Source organism: Xyrauchen texanus, chromosome 3 (genome assembly GCF_025860055.1).
Source record: "Xyrauchen texanus isolate HMW12.3.18 chromosome 3, RBS_HiC_50CHRs, whole genome shotgun sequence".
Lineage (NCBI taxonomy): Eukaryota > Metazoa > Chordata > Actinopteri > Cypriniformes > Catostomidae > Xyrauchen > Xyrauchen texanus.
The window spans coordinates 19,081,180-19,098,883 of record NC_068278.1 but is presented as its reverse complement, the minus strand read 5'-3'; the positions used below and the strand labels follow the sequence as shown (position 1 = coordinate 19,098,883).

Below are 17,704 nucleotides of genomic sequence, written 5' to 3'. Positions count from 1 at the left end.
TGCTTTTACCACTTTGTGAATTTTTTTGTGTTTTACTGAGTATGATTTGATTTTATGTTTTGTGAAGCACTTTAAGCTAAATTGCAAAAATCATGTACAGATATAAAGCTATTTTTATTATTATTATTTATCCATCGCCACTTACTTTCCTCAGAAAAAAAAACATGCTCTGGAGGGCCTGATAACAAAAAGCACATTACAGCCCAGCCATACCTAAACACATGCCATTAGAGATGCCTGCAATCTGCCAGGCCTAGCTACAACCTCAGTGCTTGTTGTATGTTTTGAACCGAACACCTTAATTCTTACACCCCCATTTTGTCATGCTAGCACACCATCTCGACCTCTTCAGATGCCACCAACCCACAGAGTAAACTTGTGCTAAATATTCAACTGCATCAGGCCCAAGCCTTTGCCATTCATCAGAAGGGATAATGGATTATGGACTCCCTAACTCTACTTGAGATACTGAATATGCCTTTGACGTCACATCCCAGGTACTGAAAGAACACGGTTGTGGTCTCAGTAATGTTCAAATGTTCAGAAACTCAAATGTTTCTGAAAATTGAATGCAGTTTCATGTCACATTTATTTAAAGTAGCAATTTCTTGAGTTTGTGCAGTGTCATCTAGCACTCTAAATTACTATCTGAATTATATGCAGATTAATAACTATGAATAGGCTGTATATATTCATTATATTTTATTGTATAAATCTCAAGGTTTACAATTAAAGCTACTTTACATTCTTAACATATGTGTAAGAAATACTCTCAATAATTATATAATTACTGCTCATTGGCTTCTAAAGTTTCATGTAATCCCTGACATGTTCAATTTATTGTGATATAATCGAGCAAAAATGCAAAACAATCAACTCTAAATGGAACTGCCTGAAAATAGAATAAAAAAACTTGGTTTTATGGAGGGGTAATGTTTCTGACAAAACCCGTTTGTGTTTCTGGTTCACTACAAAACTGGTTCAGCAATGCAATTGATACAATAACAGGGGAGTTGGGATCAAACTACAATGTGCTTTTAGTGTGGTATTTCATCTGAGAGCTGCACACTACCCTTTGTTGTTTCAAAACACAAGCACACTGTTTAGATATCAGGAGGTTACCCTCCCCATACCCTCCTCCTGGCTGGATTTATCCTCCCAATGTATGAACAGCAGACATTGATAAAAACATCAAAACACATTTTTTATTTGTGGTGTTCTAATATATTATTTATTTCATTTATATTTTCAAACATATGCTGACAATCTGCACTGTTATAAATATCCAAGGTTCTGGGTTAAAGTACAGAAACTTCTTTACACGTCTGCTTCCTTACAGTTACACTGGAACTGTTTGAAGAGATTGAACAGATCTCACAATAACAGTAATATGCACAGTAATTTCATTAACATTTCATATATTCTACAGAATATACAGAACAAAAGACCAATAATGCAATAATGGAAAAACTGAACGAGCAGCTACCTCAAGGGGTAATGGATCAGAAAAGTGGTACTGAATTAAAACATAATGGTATATATTGGTGTACATACTCAATTACCAAACATGTTATAACTGACAATATGAGAGAAATCACTTGTGCTATGATTCAGTCTGTTTAGCTACATAAAGTATCATCAAAATTATTGGAGTTGTGAAAGCTTGATTGAGGACACATGGCTTTCAGTAGTGAAGCTTACAGTCTAGCAGTCTGTTAGAAGCTTCAAAGTGAGCGACAACCAGATATATTACTGAGCAATGGCAAAAGAATGAGATCAAATTGCTGTCACTCACTGTCGCTGCAAACAAGTTTAAGAAAAAAGCCCTAAAGTTTCTTATTGGGGTGTCTGTCATTCCCCATAAAATTGGTTGATTTCTTCTTGGTACATTTTAGAGACAACAGGCCTCTTGAGCTTCATGGTTGGACCTGACAGAAAAAAAGGAAGTTTTAACCTCGGTCATAAAAGCTTAAAAAGTTGAGATTTGTAAAATGAAGGAAATGGATACATTCCAATCACAGATCCATCAGTCAGTTCACGTGACTACTTGCATGACATGCTGTTATGTGATTAGGAATGCAGTTAGACACTACAAGATCTGGTAAGTATTTGACACACTGTCTCAAATGCTTCTAATATTTTGTCTCAAGCGGAGAGATAAAAGCACCTCTGCCATTTATTCCCATGTAATAGTGCATAGTTGGGACAGCAAAATAAATATGCTCATCAACTTTTAAAAGGGAAAAGAAAATTATTTACTTGTCTTTTGTTGTTGTCAAAGGCTGTGCATCTAATCAAACTCTCTTTTAATGCAAAATTATCTGTCACTTGATGAAATGGCAAAATAGTTGGACCGGTATCTGTTTAATGTTTTAAAGGGATATTTTAAAAAAAATGAAAATATTCTCATTATTTACCATCCCTGATGTGTATGACTTTCTTTCTTCACGAGAACACAAACAAATAATTTTTAGAAAAATATTTCAGCTCTGTAGGTCCATACAATGCAAGTGAATGGTGACCAGAACTTAAGAGCTCCAAATAGCATATAAAGGTAGTGTAAAAGTAATCCATATGACTGCAGTGTTTTACTCCATATCTTCAGAAGTGATCTAATCGATTTTGGGTGAGAAACAGATCAATTCTTTCAGAAAAAAAATGTTCCTATACATTTTCCTCCTACCAGGTAGGTGGCGATATGCACAAAGAATGTGAATCACCAAAAACAAAAGAAGAATGTGTAAGTGAAACTGTAAAAAGGATATAAATATTGATCTGTTTCTCACAAACACCTATCATATTATATAGAAGACATGGATTTAACCACTGGAGTCATATTGATTACTTTTATGCTGCATTTCTGTGCTTTTTGGACCTTAAAAGTTCTGGTCACATTCACTTGCATTGTATGGACCTACAGAACTGAGATGTTCTTATAAAAATCTTTGTTTGTGTTCTGCAGATTAAAGAAAGTCATACACATCTGGGATGGCATGAGGGTGAGTAAATGATGAGAGAATTTTCATTTTTGGGTGACTAACCCTTTAAACTGGTAAATTACATTACAGCCATGTTAATAATTTTGCATACTGTTAGGCCTATATGCAGTTCATGGTAATATTAATAGACTTAAATGTTTGATTTTAAGGACATTTTAAAGAAATGTTCCTTGATGGCCAATGTAAATGTCCTAAACAGTTGTAAAACCAGTTGAGCACCACACTATCAAATAGACGCATGCAGCTATCAAATAGGGTCACTTTCTCTCTTTTACATCAGTTTATATATTAAAAAATAAAACTCACCAAGTTCTCCACCAGATATGGAGAAGTCCCGTGGCAGGATGGTCCACTTCTGGACTCTCTGGGCATTGGATGCTGCTTTGGCATTGACACGCTCCATTCCCTCCTGGATTGCTTTGTAAATGGCAGGCTCTTTTTTGTTAATGATCTCAGAGACTTTGCTGGCAATTACGCCATGCTGCCGGCAGAAATCCACCGCGAGTGGGGTCAGTTCATCTGTGGGCTCTCCGTTCTCATCAACATTACACTGACAAAAAAAAAAGATTCAGTTTAATTTGAAAAAAAAAAACAAAAAACATTTATTTTAAAACATTGTGCCTAATGCAAAGTGTGATAGTGTACATTTTTTGCAACTACAACTCTTGCGCATTTGTACATAATGCATTTACTTTTAATGATCTCAATAAGTAAGTGTAGGCTTACTTTGAGTGTGAGTAGCATGGAGAGAAACTTCTTTTTGTCTCCAACCAACATTGCATTACTGATTATTGACACGTCCTCCTTTATTGCATCCTCAGTGGGGACTGGTGGTACATTTTCTCCACCAGCAGTAATGATTAACTCTACAAAAACAAACTAATTAGATACATATGCACATTCAGTATAATCATTTACAGTTTTTCATGCCATGTACTTTCATCTTAGGAAATTTCCTGCTCTCATTTCAAGATAAATTGATGCAATTTATATTTCAAGATAAATTGATGCAATCCAAAGCCAGTTATAGTACCCATAAAGCATTTGGATATTATGCCACATTTTTAAAAGTTGTTTGAATGGCTTTGCATAATATTAGAAAATAGAAATGTAAAAAAATAAAGCAAAAACTATTTTAACGAAATTTATAAAATGTATTACATTTATTGGTATTTTAAAATACAATTAATATTTGTATATATTTGGACACTTTATGTTATCAAACTTAGTGGAACATAGTTAATGTGATTAAGTAGTAACTCTACTAGGACTATGGAAAGCTGAATTGACTTTTAATCATTTGCAGAATAACATTTTTACTAGTTAGCATGCTAAGTCTTGATATTACTAGTAAAACTAGTAAAACACAACGGCCTGTCATTGACTACTATTCAAAACACAATTACTGAAATCTGAAATTAATTTCCAACTAGTTGAAATTAAAATTTCACATATCAGCAATGCACATCTTAATAGTAAAATTATGTTAATGTTAATTTCTGATATCTTAAATCAAGTCAAGTCAAGTGGTTTTTATTGTCGTTTCAACCATATACAGTTAGTACAGTACACAGCAAAACGAGACAACGTTCCTCCAGGACCATGGTGCTACATAAAAACAACAAAGGACCAACACAGGACCACATGAGACAACACAACGAAATAAAATACCTATATAAAAAAAAAAAAAAAAAAAAAAAAATGTGATTGTAACTAGTAAGAAACCCTTTTCAGATATATTTAATAATCCTTCAATTTATTGATATCCAAAATACATTTCCAGATTTCTGAAATACCAGATCTAACATACTAAAATGCATATATAGATATAAAAAAAATCAACAATTTTACCATTTGCTATTAAATTGTTGATATCAGGAGTAGACATTTGCACTAATTACAATGTAATTATTGGTATCAAAATGATAACTTTTACTAGTACGAAGCATATTGCTGATATATGAAACTGGAATTTCAACTAGTAAGAAATTCGGTTTTGTAATTGTGTTTTGCATGGTAATGGATGAGAGAGTAGAATTCTCAAGAATTACAGTTTTTACTTGATGAAATTCCATTTTTTATCAAGAATGTGTATTTCTGCGAATGATGACATAATTTTATATCAAGAATCAATGTCTTTACTAGTTCAAATGAGATTACTGATATAAAGAAATTAGCGTTTTCACTTATATTCCTGATATCAAGATTTAGCATTTTAACTAGTGAAAATTGAATCGTTGAAATCAACAGTTCATATCCTGTGAATGATTTAAAGTCAATTCAGCTTGCCATACTAGGACACCTGTGTGAATTTGAGGAGAACCAATTTCATGCATCTACTGAAATCACCTTTTTGATCAGCTTTATTACAAAATTGTGTTTTGTTCTGAGAAAGCATAATTTGTTTGCTTGGTTTTATTTTTTTATTTTTATAAATGTAATGACATCCAAACATTTTTAAGGTAGACTAAAGTGTCCAAATTCTTTTGGAGGCCTCTGTACATACAGTAGTTAGTAATTATAGCAGTCTTTACCCTCAATTTACAAATATATGCATTTTTACCTTTTATCCTGCCAGTGATATACAGAAATTCATTGTTATCGTGTTTCCCCAGGTCTCCTGAGTGCAGCCACCCATCTGCATCCAGTGCCTCTTCAGTTTTGTCTGGCATGTCTAGGTATCCCATGAACACATGCCGTCCCCAGAAACAGACCTCACCAATCCCATCATTATCCTCCTTGTCTAGCTTGGTTTTGCAGCCTGTCATGACCTTTCCACAGCTGGAGGAGACCAAAACATAAATGTCATTAAATAGTAGGCATAAGAAATGTATGCACTGTAAAAAACCTCTACAATGCATTCTACATTCAATGCATTGCAGTGTCAGAATTTAACTTTTTAATTAAATGGCAATATTAGCCTGCTGGAATGTTTTTTTTTTCCCAGTGCGTTTTTACCTTTATGGGGGAATTTCTTTTCTAACTATATAAAAACAAACAGTTTAACACAATTAAGGCTGTCCCCAATGAAATGAAATCAACAAATGCAAAAGGAGCTGTATATAATGCACAATTTACTACACTAGAATACATTTGAAATAATTGTCTGGTCTATATGTTAGATAAATTCTCTCTACAGGTTCCACCCCATATTTAAATATAAACAGGTATAGGCACATCATGTCTCTGACCTCATAATGCGGTAGTCCTCGGCCCAGGAGATAGCGTGGGGTCCAGTGCTCTCACTCATACCATACAGCTCAAAGATGGGCATATAAAGGCTCATGAAATACTCCAGTGTGTCTTTGGTGATGGGAGCTGCACCAGTGTAGCAGGCCTTACAGCGGTCAAGACCTAGAGCTTTTCGCACATTCTTGAAAACCAGGTTATTGGCCACCGTGAAGCCCCAAGGCACTGAGGAACCACTGTAGAAATAAAAAGTGAGCTTTGTGTCCATCTCAATGGATTTGATCTATAATTAAATTTATGATTCCTTTAAAACATACCCCTCCATGGCATTATAGCTTGCTTGAAGTCCTATTCCCTTGGCCCAATCACCAATCCTCTTCTTCATGATGGATGATTTTGCCCCAACGGCTTTCATCGCTTCTTGCATTTTTTCCCACACTCGGGGAACTCCCAAGAAGCTTGTGGGACGCACCTCTCTCAGAGTGTTGGCCAGAGAGCCCTTCAGTAACCAAGACACTCCTCGTTAATAAAAGCAGTCTAGGATCCGTTTTGTATAGCATTAATCATTTGAGTCGTAACATTCCTCATTTGCAGTGTTGGGTAATTTACTTAAAAATAGTAATCCACAACAAATGAAAAAATATAATTTCTCTAAAATTTTAATCAGATTACTTTACTAATTACTTGATAGAAAAATGTATCACATTACACATATCTTTATTTCTTGTTTATTGTTACACACAAGTCATTCATATAATGTACTTAATGTAAATTAACCCTATACTGTACTTAAAATTAACAATTAAAATCTGTAATTGTAATTTGATTACAAGAATTTAAAATGTAATTCATTGTACTACTTTTTTGACTAAAAATTAATTAGATTAGAGGAGCGACTTTGTAATTAAAATTGCTTTGCTACACAAATAAATGTCCATCCATCTTCTACCGCTTATCCGAAGTCGGGTCGCGGGGGCAGTGGTTCCAACAGGGGGCCCCAAACTTCCCTATCCCAAGCCATATTAACCAGCTCTGACAGGGGTACCCCGAGGCGTTCCCAGGCCAGTGTGGAGATGTAATCTCTCCACCTAGTCCTGGGTCTTCCCAGAAGCCTCCTCCCAGCTGGACGTGCCTGAAACATTTAGAGGTGCTAATCCTCATCCCAGCCACTTCACACTAGACTGCCAAGCGATCCAGTGAGAGCTGAAGGTCACATAATAGCAGGACACATAGAAACTGTAAAGCTGCGGACACAGTACACTTCACATTCCATTCACTTCCATTGAAACATATCCAAATGTGAGAGACTGGAAACACAAGCTCATGCAAAACATTTTACGTTTGGTGAACTCTGACCTCCAAATTCGAATGACGAGAAGATGTGTGACTAATAGAAGATCTAAATGTCACACAATGACTACTTGGCTCGCAGGAATGTACTGTATGTTGAATGTATATTTTAACATTTTAATATAATATTATTTGTTATTACCATTTTTTTTTAGACCAAATATGAATACCGATACTTTTTGTTTAGGTACTCGCCAATATAGTGTCTTTTATTTTTAAGTGTTTTTGTGTTGTTCTGTGTCAAAGTGATTATTAAACCACAAAAGGCTGCTATTTAAATAAATAAATATGTACTCTGTAAGTGCCTCGTGCTACAAAGTGAATTTGCACTCTGTTCACTATCATCTGCTACAAACAGAGCGCTTGATGCTTATGACAGTGTTCCCTGTATGAGCCAAAGTGAAGCTTTAAAAGGTACATGCAGCTGGTGTTAGCACAACACTTTCTCCACACATTCACAAGTGGTCACATTTGCAGCACGCTGTTCATGCAAACTATATTTTTATATAATTAAATCACAGTGTGGCAGGGCGGAGGGCGGGGCCGGGTCGTGATCCTACACACCTGGTCCCGTATTAGGTTAATTATGCCTCCGTGAGGTTTAAAGGCTGACTGCAGAGGGCCGTGCGGGAGAGAGAGATTATGGACATGTCCGTCGTGTGTTTATGTTGTCTTTTAAGTTTACCATTAAACTAGAAGGGGTCTCCCCATGCCAGGGGCAGGGGAGACCCCTTCTAGTCCCCGAGAATGCGGCGGGGTGTTCCGTCCGCCAGGGGCTGGAGCACTGCCTCAGATCCGCCCGGAGAGGCGCGGCTGTCGCCCGATAAAGGGTGGAGGAGTGGCCGAGGAACAAGCTGCGGTGTATCGGAGAACTTTTTTTCCATCTCTCTCTCTCTCACTGTCGCTCTGCGTTGGCCTTTATCCTCTTTTAAATTTTACAGTTTTTTGGGGGGGTACTACACTGTTACAGGAGTACCCTCCCATTTTAATCATTTCTGTTTCCCTCCCCTTGTTCCTCCCTCGTCCAGGTAGATGGGGATGACCTGCCGGCAGTCAGCGCGGAAGGCGAGCCCTCCCCCAGGGAAAGGGGGTGTACGTCAGGCCGGGGGCTCCCCAGCCTGAGAGAACGAGGGAGGAATGTGGCAGGGCGGAGGGCAGGGCCGGGTCGTGATCCTACACACCCGGTCCCGTATTAGGTTAATTATGTCTCCGTGAGGGATAAAGGTCGACTGCAGAGGGCCGTGCGGGAGAGAGAGATCATTAGCGGACATGTCCGTCATGTGTGTTTATGTTGTCTTTTAAGTTTACCATTAAACTATTATTTATACCGTCAAGCCGGTTCTCGCCTCCTCCTTTCCATTAATACGTTTTACACACAGCTTTTGCTGTAAAATAATCTCACTAGGATTTTACATGATTTTAATTTGCGACCTGAATGTTTATGTCAGGACATTTGTACACCAGATGGTATCGTTTTTTGGTTTCAGAGCATTTTTTACAAGTACGAGTAAAAGTACATGAGTGTGTAATCTGTCCCGGGACGTCCCAAGTTATTTGTGATTTCATATTTATTAGCACCCTGAGCGTGACATCATATCCTGTCCATTGTGGTGTCTGAAATAGTTTTGCAATGCATTTAAATTAGAAAAAAAAATAAAAATCAAAGCATGTAAGCATTCTATATGAGAGGAAACAAAATAATACAAGAAAGGATTTTAACCTTCAAGGCATCAGGTTCTGCAAAACTGGTTGTGCCGGCAAACCTCATGCAGATCCACATGTCATTGACTTGGGCAGCCACGTGACTCAGAGGCAAATAGCTCACCAGTTCCTCGTCACCCATCTTCAGTCTGGTCATGATACCTGCTGCATTGGCTGTCCATGTGATCTAGAAAAAGGAGGGTTGAAATCCAGTTCAAGATCTATAAACTCATAAAGACATTGTGTAAATTAAGGGACACCACTGGTTTGAACCTTTTTTAAAGGTGTTGTGAGCAATATCAGCCCCCACTTTCCAAAGCCTCACTTTCTAAGTACCTTTGTGTCACATTTTTGTTTGCTATTTACAAAGCCTAGGACTGTCACAGAGACAGGTGTGATATTTAAGAACACCTGTTTTATTTAAATAATTCAGGTAATAAGGAATTATTTGCATGCCATTCCATAAAAATCAAAAAAGCTTTATAAAACAGTTAGTTACGAGTCTAAATTCTAACTGGATGCACTGTGTTCAAAGCTTATGTAAAAAGACTGCCACACAGTCTGTATTAATATGTCAAATTACAACGTTGCTTAGCAAACCACAAAATCATAGAGTTAGGACAGTAAACTACACTCACTGAGTATTTAATTAGGAACACTATGGTCCTAATAAAGTGGTCTTCTGCTGTTGTAGGCCATCTGCCGCAAGGTTCGATGTGTTGTGCTTTCTGAGATGCTATTCTGCTCACTACAATTGTACAGAGTGGTTATTTGAGTTAACGTAGCCTTTCTGTCAGTTCGAACCAGTCTGGCCATTCTGACCTCTCTCATCAACAAGGGGTTACTCTGGGCTACTGACCAGAAGGTTTGGGGTTCAAGCCCCAGCACCACCAAGATGCCACTATTGGGCCCTTGAGCAAGGCCCTTGACCCTATCTGCTTCAGGGGCACCGTATCATGGCTCACCATGCGCTCTTAGCTGGGATATGCTTAAAAAAGAATGTCACTGTATATGTATAATGTGTGACAAAAATAAAGGCTTCTTCTGCATTTTTACTTTTTTACATTTATCTTATTACTTTTTACTTTTATTTCTAGTTCTTAATTGATTTAAAAAAATGTTTTTATGTATATTATCTTTTTTTTATTCATTTTTATGTAAAGCACTTTGAATTTCCATTGTATATGAAATGCGCTGTATAAAAAAACTTGCCTTGCTTTGCATAATACTACAAGTGGTACTTACATTATCATGGCTGAGCATGACCCCTTTGGGATTTCCTGTGGTCCCTGATGTGTAGATGAGTGTGCAGCACTCATTGGCATTTTGACTGTTGATCACCGCGTCCAGTGCTGCATCAGGGACCTCCTCTCCAAGCTTCATGAATTCTGCCCACTGAGAGAATACAGAAGCTCGGACATTTTATTCAAATCAAGGTACTGTTTGATTATTTGATCACTAAACATATGCTGTTCCTTGTTTGTATTCATTCCTTGACTGACTGTTAGTAAACAAAACAAAACATACCTAGTACTACATGTACAGTCTGTAAACTCTGATGCTTCCTTGTGTGGGGAAAAAATCATTATTTGTCTGCAATTATTCTTGGTCCAGGAGGAAAGTGCAATCTGCCATTTCTAGCCTTACATTATAAGTTTTACTCATTATGAAATTAATTATAATTTTGAAACTTATGTATAAAATCATGAGCACTCACATTATAATGAAGACTCCAGTCATATCAGTAACCTTATAAAAGCTGTTTTATTCTACATAGAGAGGGTCCCCTCATGTTAGAATCACATGACCAGCCGAATACTACTCGCTTTATCTCAGTAACCACCCTGTTTTTTGTACAATTTAATTTATAGATTAGTACAATAGTACATTTCTACAATGGAATTGGTAATTAAAAACGATTGTATTTGAATGACGCTTCATCCAAACAGATAGGTGTCAGTGTACAAGGGCGTACATTTGGTTAGAACTTACTAGTATGGAATCTACACCCCTGAAGTGCACATTTAAGGGGGACCAAGCAGCCTCTTATACTTAGAAACAGCCCTATATTTGGCACACAAGAGGCACCCTAAACTGTTGTTTTGTTTTGTACAAACTTACCGTATATACATTTGGTAACTTCTGCTCCAGTTCACCCTTGTACTGAACAATAGCTTTCAAATGTGGTAGTTGATCTCTGACCTGTGTGGACAGTGAACGTTAATTATCATTTTATTAGAAGATAAATGTACAAGTAACTTTCAGACTTTATATGAAAACATCTAGTTAGATTTTCCGGATAATGTGTGCAGTCGTGCAGGAAAAGCTGTGGTATGTTACATTTGCTTTTTACGCAGATAAGATACATTTTCAAAATAGTAATCAAATCTAAAAGATCCCATTGTGATTAAAACATTTTTTTTAGTCACGTCTTATCAAGTAAGGTCACATTTATTTCTATAGCACATTAAAACAACAAATGTTGAACAAAATGCTGTACAATAGTATCAATCAAAATAAAATAATTCTTCATTCTTTAAATATGAGACGATCCTGTATTTTATAGGATGGGTGAAAACCCTTGGTAATAAGGACTTTTTGTGTGGGCTGTTCAATAAAAAGAAATGTGTTTTTATTAAACAGATAATTCTGACTGGATGGGAACGTGTTCAAAGTCATAAAATGACTGTAAAACGACACCTGTGGCGGCACTTTCTATATTAATGCACCACATTGCTAGGTTGTTTGTAAACGCAAACTCCTAGTTAGGATTGACGGTGAATTATCTTACTGGAAAACAGTTAAAGTAAAACTATTGTCTTCTTTAACCCCACAGTTTTTTAAGCTGAACATACAACTTTTGATTTTAAAAATGTAATAGTATGTTGAAATGAATATGAACCAAGATTAATAAATGTTTAATAAGTATTGTTCCATGTTAGTTCATGTTAACTAATGTTGTCCACTAATGATATTGTGAATGTAAAAAAAAATACTGATCATTTTTAAACTACCTGGATAATTTTTATCAGTTGTTTGTGGTTTTCCACCACCAGAACATTAGCTTGACAGTTATCAGCAACATACTGGCAGGCTTCTGGAGTGTTGGTTGTGTAGATTCCAGTTGCAAGTCCCCTGCGATAAAACAAGAGATCTGTTAAATAACTTCAAAATCTGATCCTGCATTCCATGATAAGCTACTGAGGCTTTTTCCTCATTCTTTAACTTCAGGATAAAGTTTCAACAGATTCAAATAGATCATTTCAAAATTCGTCAATACCCTGCCAGGATACATCCAACATCTGCAATAAACCATTCAGGAGAATTGAAGCCCAGAATTCCAACTCCATGGAATCGCTCCAGCCCAAGCTAGAGTAAACACAGAGAATAAACACAAAATTAATGAATGTAAAAGATCAGTCTTTTCCTAGATATCTCCTGGAGACTAACTGATGAAGATCTTTGACATAACAATGAAACTAGTGTTGTAAAAGCTTTGAATCCTTAAAACTTATACCAATACTTTGATTATTTCAATATCACAAATAAATAATATAGAGATGATAGAGTTTTTAAGAGCGTATTCAAAGGGAATGCCTACATTTATGCATATGCTAAATAAATGTCATGGATATATGTGCATGGAAGGTGAATTTGAAACAAACAAACAAACATTTAGAATATGTTTATTTCTAAAACGACAAACATTATTTACCCCAAAGCATATTCTGAGCATGAACTAACCACTAAGTATCGAAGTATCAAACTATGTCTTGTATTCAGGTGTAAAGGTGTGTCTAACCAACATTTAAAATGACTCAACGAGGAGTTACATGACAATTCATACCTTCAGAAAACTTTTTGCTGCTGCTCTGGAATGTTGATAGTATTCCTTGTAGGTAAGGGTGATCCACATGCCGTCTTTCTTGGCCCGAAGAGCAGGCAGGTCTCCGAACTTCTCCACCGTAGCCCAGAACATCTGATGGACTGTCATGGGAGGTTTTGAACCCAGTTCTGAAGCTTCCATCCTGAGTTTGACAGCCTTGTCACGGGCTGAGCTCCACAGCTCTTGGGCTGGAACAAGACGCACATCTCCAACCTCTAATGGAATAGAGAGTTCATCTGCTTTATGGTCAGGACCGCAAGGACAACACACAGGAGACATGATTGTATAATAAAGGTGCTTTTAAGAGTGTTCAAATGTATTGTTGAAGCTTCTTCGTAGTACCTGCCCTCACTTTGGCTTGCCCTGTCACACACTCGTGAAAAACAGAGCTGCTTAATAGGTCAAGTTACTGACAGGATATTTCCTTTGCCACCAATCAGGTTTCACAAGTGTCAGGTTATAATTTTTTTTTTTCATTTTACATGCTGTGTGCGGCAAAATGGTACCAGTTTGAATTTTATGCATTTATTAGTAATATGACAGGTAAAAAAACACATTGCTACATAATTTCTACAATACACTGACCTAGTCCTTATCAAAGGTTGAAAAATTATATTATGTTGTGATAAAGTAAATTTGGCAGAAAAAAATAATTACGTTATCCATTGAATAAGTTAGTTTAAGCATGAACTTGAAAATATTAAGTACATTCTACATTTATACTCAATTCAAACAAGTAAAAATGAATGCTCTAGCTTATAAATAACAAATATTTATGATTGTTTGTTATCTTTACAATGAATCATCATGCACCAGTCCTAAAGTAGAAACCCTTGTCATGTTTAATTTATAATTTGAGTATATTTCACAGGTAAATAAAATAAAGTACATTTTGCTTAACTTTTCAAAGCTGGTGTTCTCAACATGAACCGGCCTTGAATAATTAATGAGCTTGCATGGTTTCACTGTTTGCAAGTTGATTTACACCGTTTTTATTGTTGATTTTGTTGTTTCGTTTGCTAATGTCTTGTCAAGTTTGAAGTTCATGTTCTACTCAAAATGATCTGTTGATTGTTACCATCATGGTGTTCTGTGCACCGTGTTGAGGTCTGCATGAGCAGCTCTGGATCTTGTTTCTTTCGTCATTAAAGCAAGGTGATGTTGTCTAATAGACTACATACTTCCTTGTGAAATACTTGTGTGTGTCATGTGGTACATGACTAAGTATGTTAAAAATGCATTGACTTGCTAGTACGCTTTTAAAATCTTGGCTTAATTCAAAGTAAACTGTAGAAACAAAGTGTGAGTTAAGTTTACTAGAAACAGAGCATCGCAAGGTATACTGTACTTGATAATTTAAGCCACCAAGAATTGTGTGTAGCCTTTATTTATTTTATTTTGTTTGTTTTTAAATAAACCCCACTCCATTTTTTTCAGTGTAGCTTTAATGAGCTGTGACATTTTGCACTATTTTACATCTCACTGTTTGTACATTATACTGTATATATTGGACCTATTCTAAGGATTATTATTAGGGCCCAAATTTACACCTGCATTCACCAAAATTGGTATGTATACAGTTCTCATCAAGCGAACAACTTTCATACTTGCAGTCACACTCAGCTGTATGTTTGGTAATGGGGGCTGATCACATGGATTTGGCTATTATGGGTCATGGTCATAGCACCACCAACTGGAAGCAGGAAGTATGGCACTTTTAACAGACTTTGAAATAGCCCTCTTATGTTTACCCAAATTACTTAAAATTTGTTTAAAATAATGTAAAATGCCAAATGCATGTGTCCAACTTGCATTGTTTTCTGAAAGCCAAAGGGTGGAAATGGGCGCATGGTGCTTGGGCCTGTCATCGTTGCTTGAAGCTATATTGACTTGTTCTAATTGTTTGTTTTTTTGTTGTTTTTTTTTATACTTTAAACTCTTAGCTTAATCTGTGTTCTATCTCTGGAGCTCGCAAAAATGTCATTGCCTGCAATTAATTATGCATGTGGTATTGTTGTACATTTCATAAATAAACCTTGACATGACATGGAAAATAACTCTCAATTTATGCAAAATAGTTGGATTCTTAATATGCAAACAATTTGTGAGAACGCTAAACTGGAACACAATTGCATGTTAAGACTGTACCTGTGTTACTCTGCATTACAGAGGCTGAGCAATTTCCATTTGGCTGAACTTTAGACTCATGGAGTGGTACAGAGTGATACACTTCAGTGTAGTCAAGAGCAGCTTTTAAAGGGGACACATTCTTAGAACTAATAAGAAAGAAAAAGAAGATTGTAAAGTCATATTTGTTTGTTATGCCAACAATCAACAACAAAGAGGTGACAATAAACAGTATGTTTATAGTAAATAGTAACAGTGAACTATAAGTTACTAATTTATAGAAAGATGATAGAAATGACAGATTTTGGTTGATAAAGTCTACATACCCTTCAGTAATAGTTCCAAACACAGGAATGTCTTTGGAATCGTTAGTTATTGAACCATTGGCAGACATTGTCTGGAGTCTAAAAACAACAGCACAATAAAATATAAAGTATATACAAAACACCAAAAATCTGGGCTCACAAAAATAGGATAATAAATACTATAACATAAATTAAAATATACAATTACATATAAGATCTCTTTTACTCAATCAAATCTGACAAAGCCTCTCCAGTCCTAAGCCAGTGGTTCGAAATGCAATTTATCCTTTATATGTACCCCAGCTCTTGCAAAATGTTAAGTCAAATGTGCCAAGGGATGGAACGCCAGATGATGAAAGCCAAATTGAACAGAGAAAACTATAAAGACAAGAAAGACTAACCTTTAACCTGCATTGCATAATGCAATTTAAGTATTACGTTGAACAGTATAAATATGCATACCTTAAAATTTAGAATTAGAAGCCTATCTATATGCTGCCATTCTTCTGATTTGCAAAGATTGGGTAAAATAATTGTGTGCATTTGTTAAATTTACACACTAATGCCATCTAGGGTATTTTTTATGTAATTATCAATACATTTGCTAAACAGATTGAGCAGTATTGAGCTACAATAAAAAGTATGTTACACTTTTGCCATTCTCTTGTATGACCATTAAATACTATAAAACAGCCTTCAGTTTAATGAAATACAACGAGTTAATAAAAGTAGTAGAATGTAAAAAAAAAAAAAAAGTAGAAGTTCATGACTTCACTGTACTCTAGATTGCAAAAGGACAAAGTTCATGATCATTACAACACATGCATGGCCACATTTTGATCTATGTCCAAGTGAACTTGTACACAGATTTAGACATTTAACTGCCCTTAAGTGTCTAACATAAAATAAAGTAACCTATATTTTGCTAAGGAATGTGATATAATTTGATGCTCACAGGGAACGTGATTGACACAAAATGCATTATGGATAAAGATGTCAGGTTGAAAAGTCATTCATTCATAGTTTCAGTTTTAGAAAAGGCTACCTGTGATATTGTTTTACTGAATCAAGCTTTTTACATGAGATTCATAATTCTTTCATATTAAATTATTATTTCCTGCGCTTTTTGCTTAAAGAATGGCAGTGATGCCATTGAAGGTGAAGAGTGAAGCTACATGTTTTTGTAACAACCAAAACATAAATTATTACATTAAAAACGTTTTTGTAACAACCAAAACATAAATTATTACATTAAAAACGTTTTTGTAACAACCAAAACATAAATTATTACATTAAAAACGTTTTTGTAACAACCAAAACATAAATTATTACATTAAAAACGTTTTTGTAACAACCAAAACATAAATGAATACATTAAAAACGTTTTTGTAACAACCAAAACATAAATTATTACATTAAAAACGTTGTTGTAACAACCAAAACATAAATTAATACATTAAAAACGTTTTTGTAACAACCAAAACATAAATTATTACATTAAAAACGTTGTTGTAACAACCAAAACATAAATTATTACATTAAAAACGTTGTGGAAACAACCAAAACATAAGGACTACTTACATGTTTACACTGGAGTTGTTGGGGTTTTTGTTGGAGATTTGTAGCTTAATGTTTCAGAGAAAAAGCTGAATGCAACACAATTTTGCCTTACAGTACATACAATAAATATTGATGTTTCTCCACTTGCTGTGAATACTTAAAAGAGAAACTGCACTACAGATGAAACCTATGGACCCACAGCCTGAACATTATCATGTCAGGTGACTTGACTTGTTGACAAGCGACAAAACAGGTGTTTTATGATGCTGGTGGGATCTGCACTTAAATTAATTGTCTTAATGAATGCATTTACAGTCAATGAACAATATATGTATTTCAAAATGTCAAGAAAAAGTATGCAAAGAAAATACATTTTTTATTATTAAGTAATTTGGTACATTACACTAATTGGAGGACATTTTTACCAATTTGTTATTAGCCTGTAATAAAACATTACACTTAATATATACAGGCTTATAAATGATCTAATAAACATTCTTATATAAACTTGCATACATATGCCACAGACTTCAGTGCAGTACATTTGGATACATCTCAGTTGATGCATATCATGCAAATATTATCAG

General features: G+C 35.5%; 1 protein-coding gene across 2 annotated transcripts; it reads right to left on the bottom strand.

Moving 5' to 3' along the window:
• Positions 1-1,216: 1,216 nt before the first annotated feature.
• Positions 1,217-17,154, bottom strand: LOC127620312 (long-chain-fatty-acid--CoA ligase ACSBG2-like). Of its 2 annotated transcripts, XM_052093505.1 has the most exons (15): positions 17,139-17,154; positions 15,579-15,656; positions 15,274-15,401; positions 13,087-13,340; positions 12,520-12,608; positions 12,254-12,374; positions 11,361-11,441; positions 10,485-10,634; positions 9,259-9,426; positions 6,506-6,687; positions 6,191-6,424; positions 5,563-5,780; positions 3,726-3,865; positions 3,306-3,549; positions 1,217-1,928 (listed from the first exon to the last, which is right to left on the bottom strand). In XM_052093505.1, the coding sequence occupies exons 2-15, from the start codon at positions 15,644-15,646 to the stop codon at positions 1,852-1,854; spliced, it is 2,154 nt and encodes a 717-aa protein (XP_051949465.1). In that variant the 5' UTR covers positions 15,647-15,656; positions 17,139-17,154; the 3' UTR covers positions 1,217-1,851. The 2 variants fall into 2 exon arrangements, with proteins under 2 accessions (XP_051949465.1, XP_051949470.1); XM_052093510.1 differs by lacking the exons at positions 15,274-15,401; positions 15,579-15,656; positions 17,139-17,154 and adding an exon at positions 14,027-14,066.
• Positions 17,155-17,704: the final 550 nt, after the last annotated feature.